General features: G+C 41.8%; 1 protein-coding gene across 2 annotated transcripts in view; it reads right to left on the bottom strand.

The window, feature by feature from the left end:
* Positions 1-19,628: 19,628 nt before the first annotated feature.
* The window catches only part of CRY1 (cryptochrome circadian regulator 1), a 46,284-nt gene continuing 42,568 nt past the window's right edge, over positions 19,629-23,344 (bottom strand). For both annotated transcript variants that reach the window (XM_062492124.1, XM_062492123.1), the window contains 3 exons: positions 22,482-22,553; positions 22,276-22,383; positions 19,629-20,274 (listed from right to left, as the gene is read on the bottom strand). In XM_062492124.1, the coding sequence (XP_062348108.1) occupies positions 22,280-22,383; positions 22,482-22,553 (176 nt within the window). In that variant the 3' untranslated portion in view covers positions 19,629-20,274; positions 22,276-22,279. The remainder of the gene's footprint in view (positions 20,275-22,275; positions 22,384-22,481; positions 22,554-23,344) is intronic.

Genomic DNA, 23,344 nt, shown 5'->3' with positions numbered 1-23,344 from the left:
TGAAGCTGAGTGGACACATACCGACAACAGACAGCATCCTCCAGTGACTGCTTTTTCCCCCTCACAACTTGTCTGCTGACAGCTGCATGAGGTCTCTGTGGCAGGTTTGTCATCCACGACCACACCAGGGTGAGTCTTTCCTAGCAAAATCTGGTGAACACCAGCTCCCCCACCCTCCACATTCCATGTCCTTCCGCACAAAGTACAACATCCCACAGCACAGAAGCACTTCCCTGCAAAGAGCCCTAACTCAGCTACAAACAACAAACACACTCTGCAGGTTTTCTAACATATTTATGTAGAAAATGCTTCCTCTACCCACTGAGTTTTAAATTGTGGCCCATCACTGCAATGGCTGAGCACAAGACTAGACATGGTACACACTGCAGACCCAGTGCAGTGCTCTCATTTGGGGTCAAGGAAAATAATTTATAGGCAACAAAAGATTGGACAAAAATTAAGGGAAGACATAATGTTTCCTAGTAAATCACAGGCAGAGGAAGGCAATCACTACCACTTTTATTATTGTGGTTTGTAGGAGCAATGAGGAGGATGGCTTGAAAGAGTCTATTTTAACAACAGTACTCACCATTGAGGGAGGGGAGAAAATTGTTGAAGCTTCAGTCAGCATCTCACAGCTTCCTCTGTTGCATGCACAGGGCTCCAGGGGACACAGCAGCAAGTGTGGCATCGCAAAATATTATTTTTCTCCCTGTTTCTTCTCCAGAATCTCTGCACCCTCGAAGAAACCTCTCACCTCCATGCCATGGCTTTGTCTCCAGGAACAAACACAGTACCCACCTGTATGAATCATTGTGGACTCTTCTGCTCACCAGGACTGCATGGATGCCAAGTGCCTAATTGCAGTATTTTTCCTCTTTTTTAAAGCAATTCTTGTTCTGCCTGGATTAACTTTCAGAGAAAGTGAGAGACTTGCTTTCTCTATCCTTGTCTGTATCTCCTCCAACCATAGACAGAATATTACAGTGCCTTTTGTTTTTGATTAAAAGACCTTTAGGTATCCATTAAAGAGCACTGACCCAGTTTTTATCTGACCCCACTGGTAAAGCTCTCTTTTGGGAGACAGCATGCCTCAGTGCAGCTATTGCAGCAGCCTTGCATCACCGGAGAGAATAATTTTCCAGAATAAAAGCTAAATGATGGAGCGAGACAGAGTGGGTGTCTGTGTACAGAAACATTAGAATTTGTTTACTAATGCAAACAGCTCTCAGGGTGAGAGGAAAATAGCAGAAATATTCAGTTAAACATTTATCTCAGTTAAACATTTATGCAGGATTTACATACGGTGACACACACAGAGGTGGTGTTTGCATGGTTGACGCTACTGACAGTGTTGGATTTTTTAGAGATGCTTTCCCAGAGCATTTTTCTTGCCAGGAGAATTTTTAGTGAAATTGTGCAAGTGTAACAGATCCATCATTCACATACAGAGCTGTGCAATTTTTCTTCCTTCCAAAGAACAGCTTGTTCCTGTATTTACAAGGTATTAATATAAGAGGTCCTATTCCTGACACTTGGATATAGCTTCTCAGGTTTCCCACACAAGTTCAGATCTCTGCTGATGTAACCCAGTGAGGTCAGCACATAAAATTGGAGGGAAGTTAGCAGGTTAAAATCCTTTTTATTTTAAACAACAAAAATGCTTCTTCTATGTACATATTTGCCTAGAAAAGTAACCTCCAAAGCCCAGGACTCCCTTAGAGCACTTACTGCTGCTATGACAGCACTGTGCTAAGGGTTGAGAAATCACCCAGAAGATCTGAAAAAAAGAAAAAAAAAAGAGGAAAACCCAAAAAAGCTTGAATTTTACTTGTCTCAATCTAACTGAGACATAAATTAGATAAATAATACAATTATCAAAACTCAGAGCAAAATCCAAAAAGCACCTCATATTTACTAACTTACATTTTACTTATATTAAGGTGCTCTGACAGACAGGATATTTTGCCCAAACAGACCCTAGAGTAGGATACTTCAAGAAAGTTAGGTCCCATGTCAGTCACGTGCTTGAGGATTATACATTACTGGTGTGCATTTAACTTCTCATCAGCTGTGAAAGTCACCTGCATAACTGAACCTACAGCTCCAAACAGTAGGGTCTGACTCTGCTGCAGCATAACCAACCTCTGGTCTCTCAAATTTGTCATGCAAGGATTCAAAAATGCATTTGTGGGGTAAGTTTACTATGACAACCTGAGATGCCTTTATGGACCTTCTCATGCCTGAGTCATAAGGGTCCCATTTTTCATACTCATCCACAGGTAGAGGGAGAAACTTCTCCCCTCTTTTCTTTCTGACAAGGACAAATGAAATGCATCAGGGCTCTCATGATTCCAGGAGCTGCAGCTGTAAAAAGAAATGCACAAACAATTGAGTGCACACATTGAAACCATGAGGTCATTGTGAGAAGTGCCATTTTTTCTGGTCCAACTGCAATTAATTGTAACATTGCTACAGTTTTCCAAGGCCAGCAGGACTGCCTTTTCCTGCCTGCTGAGCTCTGTGGCAGGTGAGTTTCAGTAGGATGAATTCCAATTTAATTAACAGAAAACAATTTTCTTAAAGAGAAGAAATAAAAAAAAAAAATCAAACCAACAAACTATTCCTACAGTTCTCTCAAAATGAATATATACATCATATAAAAAAAGGTTATACAAAGAAACTTGGCTGCCTTCTACTCCTAGGAGATGCTAGAAACCCATTTGACTTTACATTTAAAAATACCATTTATATTAGCACTCATATTAGTTGGAGGACCCCATGACAGATGGATTTTTTTTTTCTCTCATTGAAAAGCTTCCATTTCCTCTCTTAGGCCACAAACATAAATATAGAAATAGATCATTCTGAATTGGTCTGTTTATGATTATTTATTTAATGGCTAACCACAGTGTCTCAAGCTACTAATACATAATTTAAATGTCTCACAAATACAGCACTTGGTTTTCAATTCATTCTCCGTACATATTCAATAAACTGAGCATGTGAAAATAATAAGGGAAGTGAGGCCTCAGTTATCAATTCTGACAGGGTTCACAGTCCTTCTAAATGTGTCTTTAAGTCATTTTAGCTTGCAATTGAACATAATTATCATGACAGGCATGGCTTCAACTGAGCCAACAGAGCTTTAAAATAAATACTGGAAGCTGCTTGCTCAACACTGATTCAAGGTCTGAGACCCAGTCTGGCAAACATCCCCATTTCCCTCAATAACCCCAGTCCTGGCATGGCCTGGCAGGGTGAGGATTCTTTGTTACCTAGGGTGAGGGTCACCAGAAGCATCTGCAGGAAATAAAACACCCAGCCTTGAAATTCAGATTTTGTCATGCCTCCACTTCGTTTTCCAGAGCCAGTCTGGATTTGGGGCCTATTTGCCCTTTGAACAGGGGTGAACATCGCTGCCATGCCCCATCCCTGGAGGAGCAGGATGATTTTTCAGGCTTTCTGCTGAAGTCCCACAGGACCATCTGTGTAGCCTGTCCTGCACAGTTTCAGCACTTAGGCTAAAACTCTTTGTATGTGAAAACATTGCAGCCCACGTTTCACACTTACACTCATTCAGGCTTCACCAGGGGATCCATTTCATATTGCAATTAAAAGCTACTCTGGCATGCAGCAGTTTAAGAAAAAATGTACCTTTAACATTTAAGGACACTGTATTGTGCTGCAGGAAGGCAGATCTTAAATGAAATCTAGTCTGCTTTGATTAATAATTGATAATATTTTTGCATAGGAAAGAAAAAAATTCCAAAGACACTCTCCCTATTGATCTGAAAGACTTAAATAAATGAAACAGATTCAAACTTTTGCACATGTTTGTTAACTATTGGTAAAATGGCAGTACTGAGCAGAGGCAGTCACATGTACAAATGTAAGGTACATGATAGAGAGAGTTTTAAACTGCATCTGGTTAAATTTCTTGAAAATCTTATTTAATTTTGAACAGCCATAAAACCTGTATATACTGACAGTACAAGGTTATGTATATCTTCCTTAGGTATTGCAGTGTATGTTAACATGCAAGAAGCAGTGGAAACTTTGCAGGCACTTAAATGACAGAAAGATAAAGATTTGGGGACAGATCTTGAGCTGGGAAAAGTAGTTCAAAAAGTACAGTTCATTAGTCTGACCTCTATCATGTACAACTTTTTCAAACAGATATTGGAGAAAATAATCATCAAGATGCAGAAACAAAAGGAGGCTAAAAGGCAATGTGATTTTAGGAAAGACAGATCGCATTAGACTAAACTTGTTTGGATAGGTGCATGTCTTGATCAGAGAAAAGTGGTAGATCTAATCTTTGTACTTTGTTTACATTTGACTTAGGCCCACATAGAAAGTTATCTGTGGAGCTAGAGAAGACACAGGCTGTATTTTGTTTGTGGTTAGGTGAGGAGTAGACACAGGCTGTATTTTGTTTGTGGTTAGGTGAGGTGTGTTTGCTTGTTTGTTTTTTAATTTGCTCTCATTGCTTCAGTTCACTCCAACAGGAGACTAGTCCTCTTTGAATTTCAACAACTTTCACTAAGTTTGTAGGCTGGGACTATGAGCACTGATAAAGACAGAGAGTTTTCTTCAACCAGAAGCTGCCGTGGCTTCCCCTGTGGGTGACAGCAGAGCCAGCAGGGTCGCAGCAGCACCTCGGGCTCAACATCACCCTGAACAAACCTGGGGAGCTACTGGAAGATTTGCCTGGTTAAGAAGCAGAAGTCTGCACCATTTGATCTGTGGGAGGAGTTTCAGAGTTAAGGTGAGGGGATTCTAATTAACCAGCAAGGATGCACTGGGGGGGCATTTCCAAGCAATGCATATTTGATTAGAAGAGCTGAGAGGCAGAGGCAATCTATAAAATAAGACTGATGATTCATTGACTGTCAGTCTGTGCCTTCCTGTGCATCAATATTTCTACTGGAAGTTCACAAAATTAAAAATATTAATGGGTCAGATTTGGCCCCAGTAGTTTTGAAAAAAGTTGAGTGGAGTTATTTCCACAAAATCATTTTATCTTTCCAACTACATTTAGCTAGTGTCAAGTCTGCTGCCCTCCGGTGTTTCTAGTCCCATTGCTTCCTCCCAAGTTTAAATTCCCCTCTCAGACCAAATGGCCTGTATTTGAGGATGGCTCATAGGGCGTACATGAACATTTATAAAAATGCCTTCCTAAAAAATATCACTGCACACAATTCTCCCTAGCAGGACTACAAAAAGGAATAAGTCTCATATGAGAGCCATTAGGTACTGATGAAAGGAGAACAAGTCAAGATGAAGAATGACATCAACAAATCAAACTAGCCAGAAGCACAGCCCCTTTGAGGCTTTTTTCCCTTGTATTTCTATGTCAAGCTCATGCCTACTGCAACACATCAATGGTAGAAAGCAAAACAGAAAGCAGATTTAAATATAAAAAATCAGTTTAGTATATGAAAAGCAGTCAAAGTTGACATTGCTCAATGGAGAAGTGAATACATTTCACTTTTACATTTACCTTTGACTATAGCATTGCATGGGACAAAGCTGAGGGAAAAAAGCAGTTGTTTCCATTTGCCGGAGAGATCATTGCAAAGGACAGGTATCCATTCCATTCCAGATGATAAGTTAAATATCCAAAGATTATCATATTTTGACACACCATGTTTTCTTTTATGTTGGATGACTTCAGCCTGCCATTTTACACCTAAGAAATTATTCTGGGTGGAGATGCCTAGGCGTGCACAGGTCACTCCTTGAATGACTGATATAAGAGCTGCCAGGCTCTGGTTTTGTGGAGTTGGTAAGTGTCTTAAATCTACTGATTTCCCACGTGATTATTGATAAGGATTTCAGACTAGAATCTGTGTCTATGCCTATGCCAGGGCAGGTATGAGAGGTGTGTTTCACAGTCCTCACCACCCTGAAAATGACAGTTACAATGAATTAGTTAATCCAGTGACATCAAAATCCATTAGCATTTTATACTGACTTTAGCACAGACAGGATCAGACTCTGTCACCTTACTGCCTGAAACCTATTCTACAAAATAAAGAGTTACAAAAAAATTAATTAAATCAGTGATGAAACTCCTGTGACTCTGGAGGCCTGGGAACAAGCCTGTGGTATGAAAAGCTAGCAGGATAGCTTCTGCAGGAAAAGCTGAGCAGAACTGCTTTTCACTCAGTAAGCAGTAGAAAAGCAGCAGCTACTAGACAGCCTCTCACAAGCTGAGTGTACAGCTGAATCAATACTTTCAGTTTTACACTCTTACACAGGCAGTGGATAGAAAAGTTTATATTCCAGTCATGATATCTGATGGCTCCACAACAAAGACTGTTAAAGAAAAATGAAAAAAAACCCAGAGGCATTTAATAATTCATTGGGTGATGGTGGGTACCTTGCCTTTATGTAGGAAATGCTTCCACTAAAGAGACTTTAGCAAAATTAATTAAGTCATCAGAAAGGTTTACAAGCTACATTCACTGAGATAGCAATTTTCATGAAGCAGTCTCTTGAAATAACTAGCTAAACTCCATAAAGAAAAATCACTTCCTGGGTATGTCCCTGCAGATTAAATACACTTGGTAGAAAGAGAACTATTTAAAAAATTCAAATCAATCTTCTTGCAAGCAGTGAATGAAGTAAAGTCCTCCCACGCCACATCCCCAGCTTTAAACATGTGCAGAAGTACTGTTTGGGTCACAGAGAAGGAAGTCTGCCCTTTGAGCAGCTCAAGCCTTTCAGAGAACGGGCTGTCCAGTGACAGCAGTGCTTGCCCTCTGGAGACAGGAACCCGTGCCTCTACACCACTTCTGGCTCGCCGCAGGGTAGAGGAGGCTGTGGCACCCTTGGGCTGCAGGAAGCAATGTGGGACTCAGCTTACAGCCAGCTCGGTGCTAGTGAGCTAAAAACAAGGGATTTTTGTCTTGTTTATCCTATATTATGTGCAATGAAGACTGGTGGTAAACTATCTAGCTGCATGTCTGCTGGTGACTGAGGGGTTACAGCGGCAACCCAGCAGTGCCCTTAAACACATGCTTAGATTTGTCTCCAGTAAATCATACACCTCTTCTGCTGCACCCCACATGCTGTTCTGCACTTTTCTACAAACCTCTCTGCCAGGTGAATGAACTCATTCTGTTAAGAACACTGCATTCAGAAACAATGGTTTAGACTGGATTGCTCTTCCTGTGGGCTCTCAGAGAGAAGGACCATGTAGAGTACAGCAGAAAGTAAATACTGTGCACAGAGCAAAAGGGGTGGTACACCATCTCCAATGAGTGCGACAAAGGGACATCTTGGGGCCCTGTATGGCAGCACTGCATGATATCCTATGGTTTTAAAAGGCATAAACATGCTTACCTTTTCTTATTTTGTCAGGCATGTCCCATTTTCAAAATTTCCAGTGTAAGCCTTTTACAGTAGCTATGTAATTTTTGTATGCAGTATGTAGTCTGAGGACTCCATAATTTTTGAAATGTTTATGTGAACTGAATTGCTCTTGAATATGTGAATGTAGAAAGCTGGACAAAGGCTCCTGAGATGCAGGTTAGTGCCTTATGTGGCACAAGCATGGGGATCCTGCTTCAATTCAGATAATGCTGCTCATCCTGAAGGTGAACCTTTGCAGTTTGAAGGATGGCTGGCTTGTCTACAAAGAGCAAAATATGTAATTCTTTAATGCCTGAAACTGTCTGCAGAGTAGTCAGAAGACCCCAGTGTTTCATAACAGCTGACAGCCCATCTCAGGGAACAAGCAACTTCAGAGATACCAATGCTTGACTTATTTCCAAGGAAAAAAAGCCTGTTTTATAAAACACTGATTAAAAACAGATTTGGGTTCCTAAACTAACTCAGCCCAAATATCAGGAAAAAACCCAAGTGCCATAGATTGAAAACTGACAAAGCTGCTCCAGACCAAAGCAAAGGCAAATGAGCATTAAATCATCAGTATTTCAGTGACTGGCTTTTTTTGCATGGGGAGCAGCAATAAAACATTTGCATTATACAGTGCTGTACTGCATAACATGGAAATGCCTTCAGCACAAGTGTCCAGTCATTTGTACAGTGTGGTTACTCACACACTGCAGTAAAATAAATACTGAGTAGCAAAAAGGGAAATCTGATGGATTTTTTCATATTGCCCCTCTTCTGCGTACATGCTCTTGCCTTTGGAATATACTGCTCCTAGTCAGGGCTGGCCTGGAGAGCTCACGTTACATGACATACTTTTCCCTAGTCAAGTCCATGGGCAAGACACCAGGTCATTTCACAGCACCTACCTCTGGTTCACGTGTGACCATGTCTTTTCTTGGATTGTTTGTCTGCAACTGTTGTGAGCCAGATGTGCTCTGAACTTCCAGCAGAGGCCTTTATCTTGGTAACTTTGGCAGGGGGAGAAGGCAGCCCTCTGCACTGCACGCTCCTCTTGAGCGGGAGCTGCAACTTCCTGGGGAAGCTTTTGCAGCCACCACGCACATCAGCTTTGCAGCTGGCCCCACACTCCACGAGAACAGCTTAGGCACACCTGGGAGCCCCAAGAACAATGATCTGTGTGGAAGCTCCTCCAAGGCAAGACACCAGAACCCATGCTAGTCATAGCAGATAGAAAGTAGCTCCAAAGAACTGCCCTGTATTCAGGAGAGCTGTAAATCCTCCATGTTCCACAGTGATATTAGCAAGGGCTGAAAGCTGCTGAGTAATCCCAAGTATTTGCCTTACTGGCAAACTTCCAGGCCTGCAGGTCCCCTGGAACCTTCCTACCATGTTGCCTCTTTCCAGGTGGTATCCTCTGGCTCTCCCCCAAAGTGGCACATTTCTTCAGGTGAGCTGGTACATGGCCAGAAATACATTTCTTTGGTGCTGAAAACCAACACCCGCCAGGTGCCACCACTTCTTCCACACGTGTGGTTCACCCTATGGCAGAGCACAAGTATATTTAACACCAGCAATGATGATTCTACCCTTAGCTAAGGCATGTGGGCAAGTGCTCTCTGCAGGCACTGCTCCTGGTAGTACTTTCTGTTCCCTGAGGAACCAGGGCCTCTCCATGCCCAATGCCTTGGTTTGTGTTACCACCAGCAGCACCCACAAGGTGTCCCAGGGGACCAGGGATGCTGGGCAGCCTGAAGCCAGAGCATACAATTTTCAGTTACACCTTACACTTCTTGGGAAGTTTTCTGAGTAGCATCACAGAGCCTCACAGTGCAGCAGAAAAGAGAAAAACAAGACCCACAGTTTTACAGGTGCTATGGGGAGAAGGCATTTTGTGCCTGGCTTTGGCACACTGACTCAAGGAGATGGAAGAAGAAAGGCAGAAAAGTAGATGGGATTCAGTGCTGGAGAGTGGATGACTGAGATAATTATAGGATGTGGAGTGTGCAAAGGAGGGTGATAACTAGAGGATAGTGGGATGGAAGAGGAGAAAGAGGTAGCAACCAGGACAGAGATCTGAAGATTTGGACAAAGTCTTTTAATTAAAGAGCAGAGAGAAAATGCAACACAGAGTTGCGCTGGAAGAAACAAGGAGCTCAGGAAACAGAGGCATAAATTCTCACTGGATTGACATTCCTTGTGTACAGCTGGTACCACACAGACATACTCCACAAACCTGTCGTAAGGCAAGATCTGCCCCAAAATCACCTGCTGCTCCAAGGGGAACAGCAAGCTTTCTTTGGCTATCCCTCACTACCACTTTCTCCACATCATGACACTTCTCCATGTGCTGCAGCACAGAAGAGCTGCTCACCCTCTAGCCCTCCAGGGTAGAAAAGACTTTAGAGAAGAACTAACATTTCCCTCCATGGCAAGGAGAAATAGGCACTGTGCTAGTAGATACTGGTGTTATGACCCATGCAAAGGCAGAGAAACCTCTCAGTGCAGCGCAGTGGGTTGTGGAGGAGTCTGGGAGGAAGAGATGAGACTGGTTTTGGTGTGGGGCCCTGGGCAGTGGGGTGCTCTGGAGAGTCAGCCACACCCTACAGCAACAAGGTGCCAAACAATCACTGCTGCTTCTTCCAGATGCTGAAAGGGGGGAAGCCTTTGAGTGGAGAGTTAATTATAGGGATTGTATTCAATTTCCTACAATTAAGGGAACCCATCTGTAGAGATTTTATTTAATGGAGATCTTATGGGGAGTTTCAGTTTGGCTGGAGGGTTTTACTGGGTGTACTCTGTTTCCTTGGTATTTTCCATAGTTGTGCAGTCATTAGCTTTGGTCATTACAGACAGGGAGATGGCAATAAATGAGGAATGGACAACACAATGATTTTCATACATAGCAGATGGACATATTTGCTTCTTCCCTGGCTCCCACCATCTTTCCCTAATTAATAAAACCACTAGCTACAAAAGTCTTGTTGTATTAAAAAAAAGAAAGGTGGATGGTACAATTCATGTGTATGAAGCCACTTTTTAAAAATTAGATGAGGACAATTCACCTCATATAATATATCAAATATAAACATGCATAGGGTGAATATTAGTAAGAATTATCAAAATAAACTCTTTTTCTATCTAAAGCATTTTCATTCCATTTTTTTCCATGTTTTACAATTAAAACTTATCAACATTATTGTTGATCTATTTTTTTCCCAGCTTCCTTTAGGCATAACCCCCCTTCTGGGATAGACTTCTTTATTTTTTCAACCTGCTGTGTTTCTCTTAAATACACTTCAAAATGAGCAGTTCTTAGAAACAAAAAGTAGCTTAAATAACGTGCGCCACACTTAGCAAGGCACAACAATGCACTGAAGTTTGTGCAGCCACGAGTGTGTAACCAAAAGCTCAAATCACAGGGCATCTCTTGCTGCAGGGACTTTGGCTCTGGCATATGCACATTCCTTGCTCGATTCACAAACTGACCGAAAGGTACCACACTGCTGGCTCCTGCTGCAGACTACTTAGGTTTTGCTTGGTTTGAATTATTCCTCATGCTCTATTAATTCCCTGTTTCCCCAGACACAGCTGAGGGCTGGGAGCTGCCAGTCTTGCTGGCCAGGCAGGGCTGGTAAAGCCCTGGTGTGAAGTGGGGAGGCTGAACACTCCTGGTTCACCCTGCTTGCAAAACGTCCTGACAGAAAGAAGACATCGGGTCACCCAGGCATGACTGACTACCCACCCTTTGGAAGATTCTATCACACACTGCCTCCAGCTGCATCCTGCCTGTCCCTAAGATACAGCAAAGGTTTGGGAGTGAAACCCCTGCAAAGCAATAGAAGCAACTGCTCTGTGGTTTCTAGACCCTGCATGTTGGATGCCACAGCCCATATTCACCTGTGCTGCAGCTCAATTCAGATATTCCTCCTGGGCCCAAGCCTCATCTATGTGGGAGAGGCTGCTCCCTCTGGGAGGGTCATGGAGCTGAAGGAGGCCCCTGCTGCGTGCTGTGGTTCTACAGATGCAGCTGGAGTAGTTTATCCGCTTAATATGAAGGTTTGTTGACTTTGTTGCTGCCTGGATTTTAGTTCAGTTCCTTCTATTTTTCCCCCCCATTTTCAGAGACCATTTTTCATTCGCTATCTGTAATGAGACATTCATTCCACAGCAATATCCAGCTCATCAATCTTTCCTTTCAAGAGCACTGCTGTTTTTAGTGATCCTCTATTCCTTTTATATACAAGGTCATACACACATACTCATGTATATGTGTGTATAGTGAAGATTTCTTTCCTTCTCTCTTTTTGTTCTTTGCTGTGTTCAAGTTGTTTGCATCATTCTTGAAATTACCTGGTCTTTGATTACCTTACTGATTTATTGTTGCCCCCAATACTCTCTGTTACATGTCTCTCGGGAAAAGCATTAAGGACTTTCCTGTTATTCCCTTTCTATGCCATTCCTGTTTGCTAGCTGTCCAATGGGATCTATGTACTCATGCATAATTTTCTGGTGAAATGTGCTCTGTGCAGCAGTGAATATCCATTCTGACCTTCAGAGAGTTAGTTTGAGTCAAAGGTGGATTCTTACTAACCTCAGATTACCATTTAAGAGGCTTTATAACATCTACCCTCCTAACAAGGTCCATCACATTGCTCAGAGACTCAGCAGACAGCCTGCTTCCTCTCTTCTTCGTGCTCACTCAGCTCCCAGTGCAGCCATTCCCAAAGTTTCAAAGCCAAAAACCTTTACGTACTATCTCTTCTCCGTCTCAATGCCTGGAAAAAGCCATGGTTGCCTTTACTACTCAGCCAAGTGTTACTAAGAACACTGTAGAGAGACATTATGCTATGCAAACTCTCAAGCCTTTGGGGATTTGAGGCAGGGAGAAAGGCAACTTCTCCTGTGGGAGCGGTGCAGAAAAACAAACCAGCTGTCTGGATTGAAATCATGAGCAATTAACAGTAGTTTCAATTACCCAGAACAGAACTTTGTAAATATTTGCAAATTACACCCTACCTATTTTCACATGAAGAGTGGCAACCTGTGAGGGAGCTCTCCCTAGATCAGAGGGATGTCACCTGAGGGAATTCTGAAGGTCAAGGGTTCAAGAGATAATTTCAAAATATCTTCTTAATTAGAAGCAGCACAGTCTAGTCTGCTGTGTGTAGCTGGGCACAAGAGCTACAGATTAAAATTAGAGAGGGTGATTGGAGGGAAACTCTGCCAGAGAGTTCTCATTATAAGACACAGCATGGCAGGGATTCCGGTGGGAAGAGATCCCATCCCTGCCTGCCTCCAGCATCCAGTGGAGACGCCACAACTGTCAGACTGCAGTTAGCATCGGAGAAAAAAGGACCCATTCACTTATACTTGTCCCAGGAGAAGAGATTGGCTTGCAAATGAGTGCTCCTGCATACTAGAAAGATTTCCTTTGGTGGGGATGGGCCTACATTTCCTTTTTCAGGCAGTGGATGCTGAAAGAAACTTATGGATCGTAATATTTACCACATTAAAATGCATCATGTCATGATAGCTGTAGAGACAGCAACTCACCCCAGATCATCTGATAAAAATAGTTACATGGAGAATGGAATCTGCCACCACCTCAGCGAAGCCACAGGAATCTCTTTCCATTGTAAATATGCTCCATGCAATGATGCCAGCTCTCACAGGAGCAATAGTAAAACATAAATCACCCTAACTCATAACAGCACCCACCAAACAATGCAAAATGGCTACAGATTGAGGCTTGGCTCTGCCTGCAGAGAACTGTGTCTAAACTTGGAGCATTTGCTAGGGCAGCCAGAGGAGAGATTCCAGGCTCTGCTCACATCGTGGGGAGGAAGACACAAACCTGGGATACAGACTTCACAGAAAATTCACACTCCTGTGTATCTTGTTGCTATCCTACTTATGGGGAGATTGGTAGTGCTCAATGTGTCAGCAGAGGCCCATGGAAAGAGTACTTGATGGAATTTGAGCAGGAGCTGCACACCCATGGCACCTGTGTGAAAGAGGCTACGTGCCTATCAGTGTCAGATGAGAAATAGTTAGCTCAAAACTGAGACTCTGAACTACCTTTGGCTGTCATCAATTATTTAGAAACCATCAAAATCTGATTTACAATCTGAGGGCAGGTATTCAAATTTGGAAGTCTTGGTGCATTCCCATCTCCCACAGCTTCATTTCTGTCAGAATTTCCCACATATATTAACAACAGCAGTAAGAGAAGAGTGCCTTCTTTCATCAGTGCACATTCTCTCGTCCCACCAATTCCAAAGGACGTACACATGTAGCCTGAGAACCAGCACAGGATGTTTTTGGTGTTTGTGAACTGTGAATTAAATGAGAGCTCATCAAGCAGTGCTGTTTTCAGGGGTTTCAAAATTGCATTATTCTTTACTGGATCCATAAACCCAGGTTTGATTAGGCCTGTAAGTACATGACAAAGTGCCTTGCTGTAAAAATGCTACACATTCATAAAAATTGCATTTCAATAATTTTTCTTCTATCTACAGGCTTCATTACTTTGGTTGGTATTTTATGGTATGGAGCATAAAACTGTAATAAATATTCCAGATAGTACCCTCAAATTTGCACTAAGGTGATTTTGACATTACCAGGTGTGAGTTGATTTGGGTTTTTTACATGTTTATGTTACACTTTTGGCATTAAACCAGAGGATTAAACCAGTGCTTTCCAAAGTGAGACCATTTACAGGCTTCTAAGTCTTGTCTGGAACCCGCTAAGAGCCCTGTTAATGGAAGGTGTCTCCCAGCATGCTGCTGTTTGCTCAAGACCAGGCAGCTATATGAAACTAAGGAATGGTTCTTAATTCTCCCTATGGTAACCTGGGCCACAGCAGGGCAGAGAGGAGAACCACAGGGAGAAGTAGGAACCCCTTCTTGGAAGCTGAAATTACCAAATTACTCTGGTGACAACAACAACAAGGTATTTCTGCCCTGCAAGTGGCTTTTGTTGCACAGCCACCTCAGTGCTCCCCTTGCTGCCCAGGAGCAGAGCTGCATAATGTATTTATATTGAACTCTGCCAAAAGCACAAAACACCACAGCCTTTACAAGCATCTAAAATCCCAGCTTTTACACCCTCGACACACATGGAGAAAAAGCCTCCGATGAGCTCCAGCTTCTCAGACAGAAGTCTAGCAACAGGAGCCACAGCAGAGGAGGGGACCCCTCATCAATAAGAGCTGTAATTAGTAGCATCTGAGGTCACAAAATCCAGGCCTGACTGTGCTAATTACAAAAAAAAATACACATACGCAAATGTTTTGCATGAGGCAAGACAGTCCCTTAAGTCCCAGGCATGCTCTCCTGAGCACACAAGAGTAATGCTGAAGCACCCAGGGCAGCTGCCCTGCAGGAGGGAGAAAAGCCCAGTGCTGCCCCAGAGCACTTCCTTCCTGGAGGGGCTGGCAGTAGAACTGGGACCAAATCCATCAAAATCCACAAGCACTTGGAAACCAAACCCTATGCAATGCAAGTATTTCAGAAAATTGTAACACTGTGTAGCACCTAAAATACCTGTGAGGATTATTTCCTCCCCTTCTTCACCCTCTTAAAGAAAGGCTTATGTTATAACAGAACAATTATCCAGTTAGCCAAGACAATGGATGCTAAATGTATCCATAAACCCTTATCTATCAATGGACTTCTATTTCTTATCTGCTTTTTTTCTTCTTTCCTTCAGCTGGCAACTTTCCTTGCATCATCCCTTTATTTGTCCTTCTTCCCTCCCTAAGGCTTCTGCAAAAATCCTTCCCTGCTTCCATCATCTACCTTCCATCCATTTGCCAAGCTTTCTTGAAATCCCCTGTTCCTGGGTGTATAGCAGCCACTCTGAAGTCTGACTGCAGCATCATGGATGTTTGCTGGTGCAAGGCATTCCTCAGAACAGGGATGTGTTTCCACCACTATCAGGTAAAGATGACTTTGCTTAAAAATATTCCTAGCTTGGTCAGGGTAAAAGGCACTTGAGAAAAAAGTATGGTCTAGATAATTAACGTGTGATGACCACATGGTCTGAAGCTCTAGAAAGCCAAACAGACCTGAATAAAATTCTCCCTCGCTGCAATTTCTGCTTATAAATTGTTCATATTATTAACTAATATCCTTATTGGTTACTCCCAGTCAGAATAATCATGTTAATAAGATTATCTTCTTTTGTTTTGTGTAATTAGAGGAGTAAGAAAAGCAGATAAAAGTATAATTTACCTTGCACAAACTTTCAGTAACCACAGATTCTTGGATGCAATCATGAACGTTGGCTGCCCCTTGGCATTTTACAGCTTTTCTTTAAGGGTTTTGAATTTTGAAATTTGTACTAAGACCTCTTGCAAGCAAGCAAACCAACAGAATCCTAAAGAATCTCCTTTTCAGTCTCTCTTCCATTTCTTTTTTGCTTCTTCTATCTTTCTGTTCTTCAAGCAATTTTGTAAAAAAAACCATTGAAATCAACTCTATTTGCATTCTTTATTTTAATATTGAATTAATTTTGCATTTGCAGTGCACGCTATTCAAAAGCAGAAGCTTAGATCCCTTGGAATCAATGTTAAAATTATTTCTCTATGTCTGCTTTAAATTTCCCTGTGTTTTTTGGATCGATGCAAATTTCCCCTCTACCTAGAAATGTTCACCGCTTTTAAATTTCTGGGGGGAAAAAATTGCAATAAGCAGTCGAGTTGAAAACTGAGGTAGCAAGTGAAGAGTTTCATTTGCTTAGTCCTTTAAGGGCGGGAATTCTTGCTCAAAGAACACTTTTCTATTGGAAATGAGGAGCACGGAGAAGAGAAAGGAGGCTCTCTTTGTAGCCTGCTTAATCTAATCTGATCTGATCTAATGCAGAACAAGGCGGCTGCCAGCAGGAGCCTGTGCAGGAAGGCTTTGGGAATGGGGAGAGCTTTACCTGGCTCTGTCCAGCAGCTCTGTGATGGAGCAGAGACAAGAACCGGGATCTCAGGTATCCCGGCTCCATGCTCTGGTCCGAAAGGGCTCCCCGGGGCCTGCAACAGCCCACGAAACATTTCAAAGAGGTAAAATCTTGACAATGCTTACAAATTGGCTTTTGGAAACAATCTCTAGGCAAAGCGCGTTTGGGAAAGAGAATGTATGTCTGCGCAGGAAAATGCACAGGGCAGCGTTCCTGAAAAGCAACTTTCGGAGTAACAGGAGAGGTTTGGTGTGTGACCGGGAAGCACAGGGTAGCTATTGTGAGCCATGCCATAACTCCCACCAGGTGTTTTCCCTCCTCCGGAGTACTTTGTCCCCGGAGCACTGGGGACGACGAGCTGCTGCTTTCGCTCTCTGCCCAAGGCCGGCTCCCCCTCAGGGCCGCGCCCACAGCGCCCCCTGCAGGCCCAGCGCCCTCAGCCCCGCAAAGCGGGATCCATTAACTCTGCCGCAGCCAGCACCGGCACAAACACGCACCGCCAGCCCCAAGGGCTTGTGCTCCAGCTCCTGCTCCTCTCCTGTCAAAACCCTCCACAAGCAGGTGGCACCGCTACAACACGCGTACACGAAGCTCCTTTGCAAACGCCCAGGTTCTGAATGCTCGAAGACATTTCAAACCTGCGGGTTTTTTCCATCCCAAATACCCTCTAAATTTGTTCCTGCGTGCTTCCAGGACTTTTTTTTTTTCTTTTTTTTTTTTTTCCCGTTTCCACAAACCACAAGGCTGCAAACTCTCCTCTCCCCATCTCCTACCAGCCTGGAGAAGGGCCAGCTAAATCCCTCGGGAACAGAACGTTTTTGAGGAATATTTTAAGATCCATTTCTGGTGCAGAGATCTAGTAAGCAACAGTATCTTACCCCTTATTCCATACTGGAATTATAGCACATGTCCAATTCCTTGAAAAATCACAAGGGGGTAGGGGGGTATGGGGAGAAAAACCTAGGTTACAATAGTTTTAGTCATTTTTTTTATGTGCAAACAAAGCCTTCCCCCCCCTTTTTTTTTTCCCCATGGTCACAGCACTTGGTAGGTTGGAGGGTAAAAATCTGAGGCAAAGGGCTTTTAGGAGGCTATTGCTACTCTGAAGGCAACTTCTTCCCTCTCTCACACTAAACTGATCACAGACCATTGCTTCCACCACAGTCCAGAACAACTTCAAGCCAGCACACAAACGAAACAGCATCTCCACAGATTTTCTTTTGCAAATCCAAGGATCTGCCTACGCCAAGAGGAATACTCCTTTCAGCACTTAAGGAGGGGGGAATTAACTTACCATAAACTCCTTAGGAAATTTCTTCTTTTACCCATTGAACTTCCAGATTGGCTGGGGAAGGTAATATTTAAGCAGATGTTCTTATACCTTGATGAAATTTCTCTGTGGGAATTTCATAGCCTAATCATTCAGAAAATCTAGGTGGAATATTTAATTTAGATGATATGGTTTTTTTAATATAAGGTTAGCACAAAAATTCAGCATTATCTTGATGGAGTAAAACATGTCTGAAGGCAGTCTAGGCCTATTTTTTTTTCTATTTTCAGACTACTTAAACAAAAAAGAATTGTTTATTCCTTTTATTATGTATGTCCCTAGGGAAGCCCTCCATTTTATTTGGACTGATCTGTAGAAAACATGTAGCATCTGCCTCTCTATTCTCACTACTGAGTTTTTTTTCATAAGTTTTAAACATTCTCTACCTCGAGAATTTAGACACGCCTCTATTTTCTTAGTAGTGCTTTTGATTTTGCCATTGTATACAAATCAGTATGGTAGAGATATTTACATTAACAACTAAAATCTAGTACCACGGTAATTTATTTTGCCACAAGAGCCCTGCTACATACATTGCTGCAAAAATCTAATCTGAATTTTAAACCAACACACAGAGGTGCTCCCCTGTCTAAAACTCACCAATGTGATACTAAGAGCAAGATAATTAACTCCTCTCACTTTAGAATTAATTAGTAATTAATACCAGCCATATGAAGTTTAACAAAGACAAGCGCTGGATTTTGCATCTGGGATGGGGCAGCCCTGAATGTATGAACAGACTGGGGAAGGAGATGCTGGAGAGCAGTGCCATGGAAGGGACCCGAGGGTCCTTGCCAAGGGTCAGTGCAAGTTGAACATGAGCCAGCAGTGCCCTGGCAGCCAGCAGAGCCAACGCTGTCCTGGGGTGCATCAGGCACAGCATCACAGCTGGGCAAGGGAGGGATTGTCCTGCTCTGCTCTGCACTGGGGCAGCCTCACCTCCAGTGCTGGGGGCAGCTTTGGGTGCCAATATAAGAAGGATCTAAAGCTCTCAGAGATGCCAAAGGAGGGGAGCAAGGATGGTGCAGGGTCTGGAGGAGAAGCTGTATGAGGAATGGCTGAGGACACTTGGTCTGCTCAGGCTGGGGGAGACTGAGGGGAGAACTCACTGCAGTTACAACTTCCTCATGAGGGGAAGAGAAGGGGCAGGCACTGATCTCTTCTCTGTGGTGACAGTGACAGAACCCAGGGAATGGCCTGAAGTTGTGTCAGGGAAGGTTTGGGCTGGATATCAGGAAAAGATTCCTTACCAGAGGGTGGCTGGGCACTGGAACAGGCCCCTCAGGGAAGTGTCACAGCACCAGCCTGACAGAGCTCAAGAAGCATTTGGACAATAGTCTCAAGTATGGTGGCTGAGATTCCTGGAGACGGTGCTGTGCAGGGCCAGAAGTTGGATCCGGTGATCCTCATGGGTTCCTCCCAACACAGGATATGCTAGGATTTTAATCTGGGCACCCATTCAAGTAGGAAACAAACCTAGTCATATGCAAATTCATACTGCTTCTTCAGAGATCTTAATGGTCTGAGAAAAGACTTAGTTACAACTTCTCTAAACATTTGAGACAGTATTGACTGAGCATTCAAGCAAGTCTGAAATCAACATCCTCAAAAAGCAGTAAATTAATTAAATGCATTGCAGGAATGGCTTCATAGTTATTAAGCAAACTGCAATTATAGCAGGGGAAAAAACCCAACAAAGACACCTAGATTGTGAAGAAACAATAAATACACCAGTGAAAAATATTTAATGGTCAGAATACGTACATGCAGTTTCAAGAAAAAGGCCTGGATAATTTTAATATTGCTTTGGTATCATGAAACTTGGAAGTAAAAGGTGATATAGTTCATTGTTTGTGACTTCCAGATTAAATCTAAAAATAATATTTCTCTTCTTTTCTGAAAAAAGCTCTGTTTGGAAATATAAACAGGAGCAATAGAGTACACAAAAGACAAACATATGTATATATGTATATACAATTTTCTTTTATTAACAAGGTATGTCATTACTGAACAAGGCAACTGAGAAATACAAGGACTGGACATATACATGAAAATTTTACAACTTGACTAAAATTGGCATATGTTTTATATACAGATGTGATTAATTATGGTTACAACTCTATTTGATTAAACACAATCCTAAGCACTTACATTATGAAAATATCAAGTTGATCATACAGAGCTCAAGTATGGAATCTAAAAATAATAACAATTTTAAAACTTCCAAACTTTCTATTTTCGTCTGTTTTTCAGAACAGCACTATAGCTTTTCCTACTACCATATACATGAAAGATTATCAAAAATATATTGATGGGTCTATCACTAATCATGAATATTTATATTTACAATAAGTTAGCAAATTCTTCACCAAATACTTTATATACAAAACTCAATTTGTCCTTTGTGAAAGAGTCGTTAAAAAGTTAAAAACCATAGAAATGCCAGTTAGAAATAATGCATTCCAAAAATTGGACTTGTTTACAACAACTGAGAACAATTGAAAATAATTTATGAAAAAGTATGTAATTTTAGAACATGAACTCTCACAACACTTTAGTTCCAATACAGAGTAGCAGGAATTTTGTCCCATGTGTTCTTTGAGTGGCAAACTTCTCTTCCAATCAAGCTGCAAGAAAAAAAAAGAAAAAAAATATTCTTAAGCAGTTTGATGTGAGTCTTTGAAGACAGAAGTAATCCAAGGGACCAATATTGTTTCCCCCCTTCTCAATGCAGGAAGCCCTGTCCCAATATGTATTGGCCCAAATACTCAGAATCCTTATTTCTCACCTTAAAGGCTAAAAGGAGAAGGAAACAAAATAAGAGAAACCCAACAAAAGCCTCTGTACTCTGTACTTCAGTGCTATTCAGAAGTGCACAACCTTTTGCCAGCAGTGTTTTTGAGCATGATCTCAGCTGATGTTTGTATTAACTATAATGCTTTTGCAGCATGCTTTGAACACCCCTAACAAAATCATCATCTCTGCCAAACTAAAAACCCCTCCAACCTGTCTCTCAATTGAAAAAGAGCTTAGACAGGAACCAGACGTTCGCTCTGCAGGTGCTTCTTCTACACAGACACGAGCACCTAAGGAATTCTGCAATACAAAACATGGATGCTGAATGAATCTACACATACTAAGGATTAGACAGCTACTGAAACACAGACTGTCTTGGAATTGTTCCACTCAGGCCCATCCAAGTAACAGAAACCAGTTTGAGAACACAGAAGCAGTTTGCAGGACTTCCATTATGTGAGAAAATAGCAGATGGATCACTCACTAAGGTCTCAGCTCACTTCCTCAATTGACAGCATTATGGAAACAATGCTGTGGGGTTCTGCACTGAATCAGATCAGTATGACACAATTGTTCCTAATGCACCGCAGTAACTTTGACAAAGTGTTGCCACTATAACAAGTAAAATTAGATCTTGCTGTCAAAACCAAATGAAGTAGACTGAATTTCCATTTTTATCTCTAGAGATGATGAATGTATCTCCTACATTTGTTGTATGGAATCCCTGCTTTCCAGTTCCAACAATGTCTCTCCATGTGCTATTATCTCGCTTGTTGTGCTATTCTTACTTATTCTTCAAATTTCATAAGGACCAAGGCTCCACTTGTTTTGTTTTGTTTTTTTTTTAAAGTATCTCCATCACCTTTAACCTTTGCAGCCACACTCCCAGTCTTGAAATCCTGTTCCCTCTTATTTCACAGAGTCCTCCGTTATTTGGCTTTCCTACTTAGTAATTACTCTTTAATTTCATTTAGTCTTCATTCTTTTCAGATCATCTTCCTTGTTCCTCTCAAATCAAGCTTACTGGGGGAAGAGGTATAACAATTTTGGCCTTCTCTTTCCTATGTTCTATTCCAAACTTTATCTAAAAACCACAATTGACTTATCTTCTCTATGCTGATGATTTTACACATAAACTCCTACTCTAGTTTTCTGCTTCTCTCTCCACATTTTCACACCTGTTTGTGTGCATCCATCTACAATGCCTTCTCCAAATTCAAATCTTTTTCACCACAGCTTGACAAACTTGGGCAGTCGGAGTAACCTGCTTCAATTACAGTCCAATGACAAAGGCTCATGTCTTCAAATCTTACTGGTCCCTACATCTTCACACTCAAGAACAACACAGCATTTTGCAGGCTTTTGGAAGTACCTCTCTGAAACATGTTCTGCTTAGTCCAGTTATGTAGCTAAGCTAATCCAGGCCCTGAGCTCTTCCTTTTAAGATGCCTTAGTCTCCTGATTCAGGTCACCATACGTTCACAACAAAAAATGCTATTGGCACAACTTAAGGTGAGATGAGGGAGCAGAGAGTAACTGAAGCTACTTAAGCAGCTCTGCTAATGTATTAAAACTACAGTCTATCCATCTTCCTTTCATTAACACCTGGATCTGTGTTTGATAATCTGCAGTCTGGCTCTATTTTTGCAACTTCTTCCTATCTCCTACTTCACAAAAACGCTAGTATTTAGTACTGTCTGTTTGTACAGTCCCCAGCAAATTAATATTTACAGCAATAGTTTAGGATCCTTTGCACTGCAGCGACATGAATGTTATCACAGACACAAAATTTGTACAGAACTTTGATAACTTTAAGGTGCCTCAGATCTTACCAGTTTAATTTGTGCTCTGTCGCTGGACTTTTGGTCCAACGCTCTGAGTTTCTTCTTCTGGATTTGGGCGTTTCCCTGCACTAATGCCAGTACCAAGGGCCGTTCTTCCTGATAATTTAAAATCAGTGTTTACATTAAGACTCCATTGCACCCTTATATATCCAAGAAAAGTGTTTGGGGTTTTTTTTCGTTGTTGTTTAAATTACCTGCTTGCAATAAGTGTGATTGCTGATTGTCTCCATGAGCATAGTGTAAGATACTACTTGCTTGACAGTAACCTGTTCAGATACAGTAGATATTTATTATACTACATAAAATTTAGAGCTGCAAGCAAGTGTAAAACCATATTCTTTACAACAGCATAAAGGAGCTAATTGATTTATTTTCCATCATCAAGAAAAATACTGCCAGAAACTATCCTGAATGCAGAAGAGTTCTTATGTAAAAGAAAAATAAGCCTCATGGTAGTCTACAGCAGTTAAAACATATATGCACTTCTATCTGCAGAGTGAACAACATTTAGTGCCTACATATTTATGCATTATATTTGCAACAAGCAGAACTCTTGTATATCCAAACCCTTTAATTATAAGTTGTTATATATTTTGACATTACTTCTGCCAAGCCTCCTTACCCATTTTATTATTTCGTTATAGCAACGCTAATGAATCCCTGGCATAACTTAGTTGTGGAAATACAAAAAAAGCAAGTTACTTAAAAGAAAGATGAGAACTTTCTTCTGATTCATGTAAACTATCTACTGGCAACCTTGAAACTGAGTGTTCTGCATGAATAGTGCAATCAGCAGAAGCAATTGCAAGGTTTCTTGTTCTGAACAGTTGCGGTGTTCCAGTTACGTTCTGGATGCTTAAACAAAACACAGATTACAGCCTTTCCTGATCAGTAAACACACCACCTCTGTTAAGACTGCAAAGAAACAAACAGTTGGGTTAAATTTCATTGCAAGTTGGATCTATCACAAACCACAGCTTAAGGTTCTGTATAGTTAAAGTAACAAAAATTTGCTTCCACAATAAGAGACAAAGATATCCACACAAAACTGTGGAAA

The sequence above is a fragment of the Cinclus cinclus genome, chromosome 4 (genome assembly GCF_963662255.1).
Source record: "Cinclus cinclus chromosome 4, bCinCin1.1, whole genome shotgun sequence".
Classification (NCBI taxonomy): domain Eukaryota; kingdom Metazoa; phylum Chordata; class Aves; order Passeriformes; family Cinclidae; genus Cinclus; species Cinclus cinclus.
This window is presented reverse-complemented; position numbering and strand designations above follow the sequence as displayed.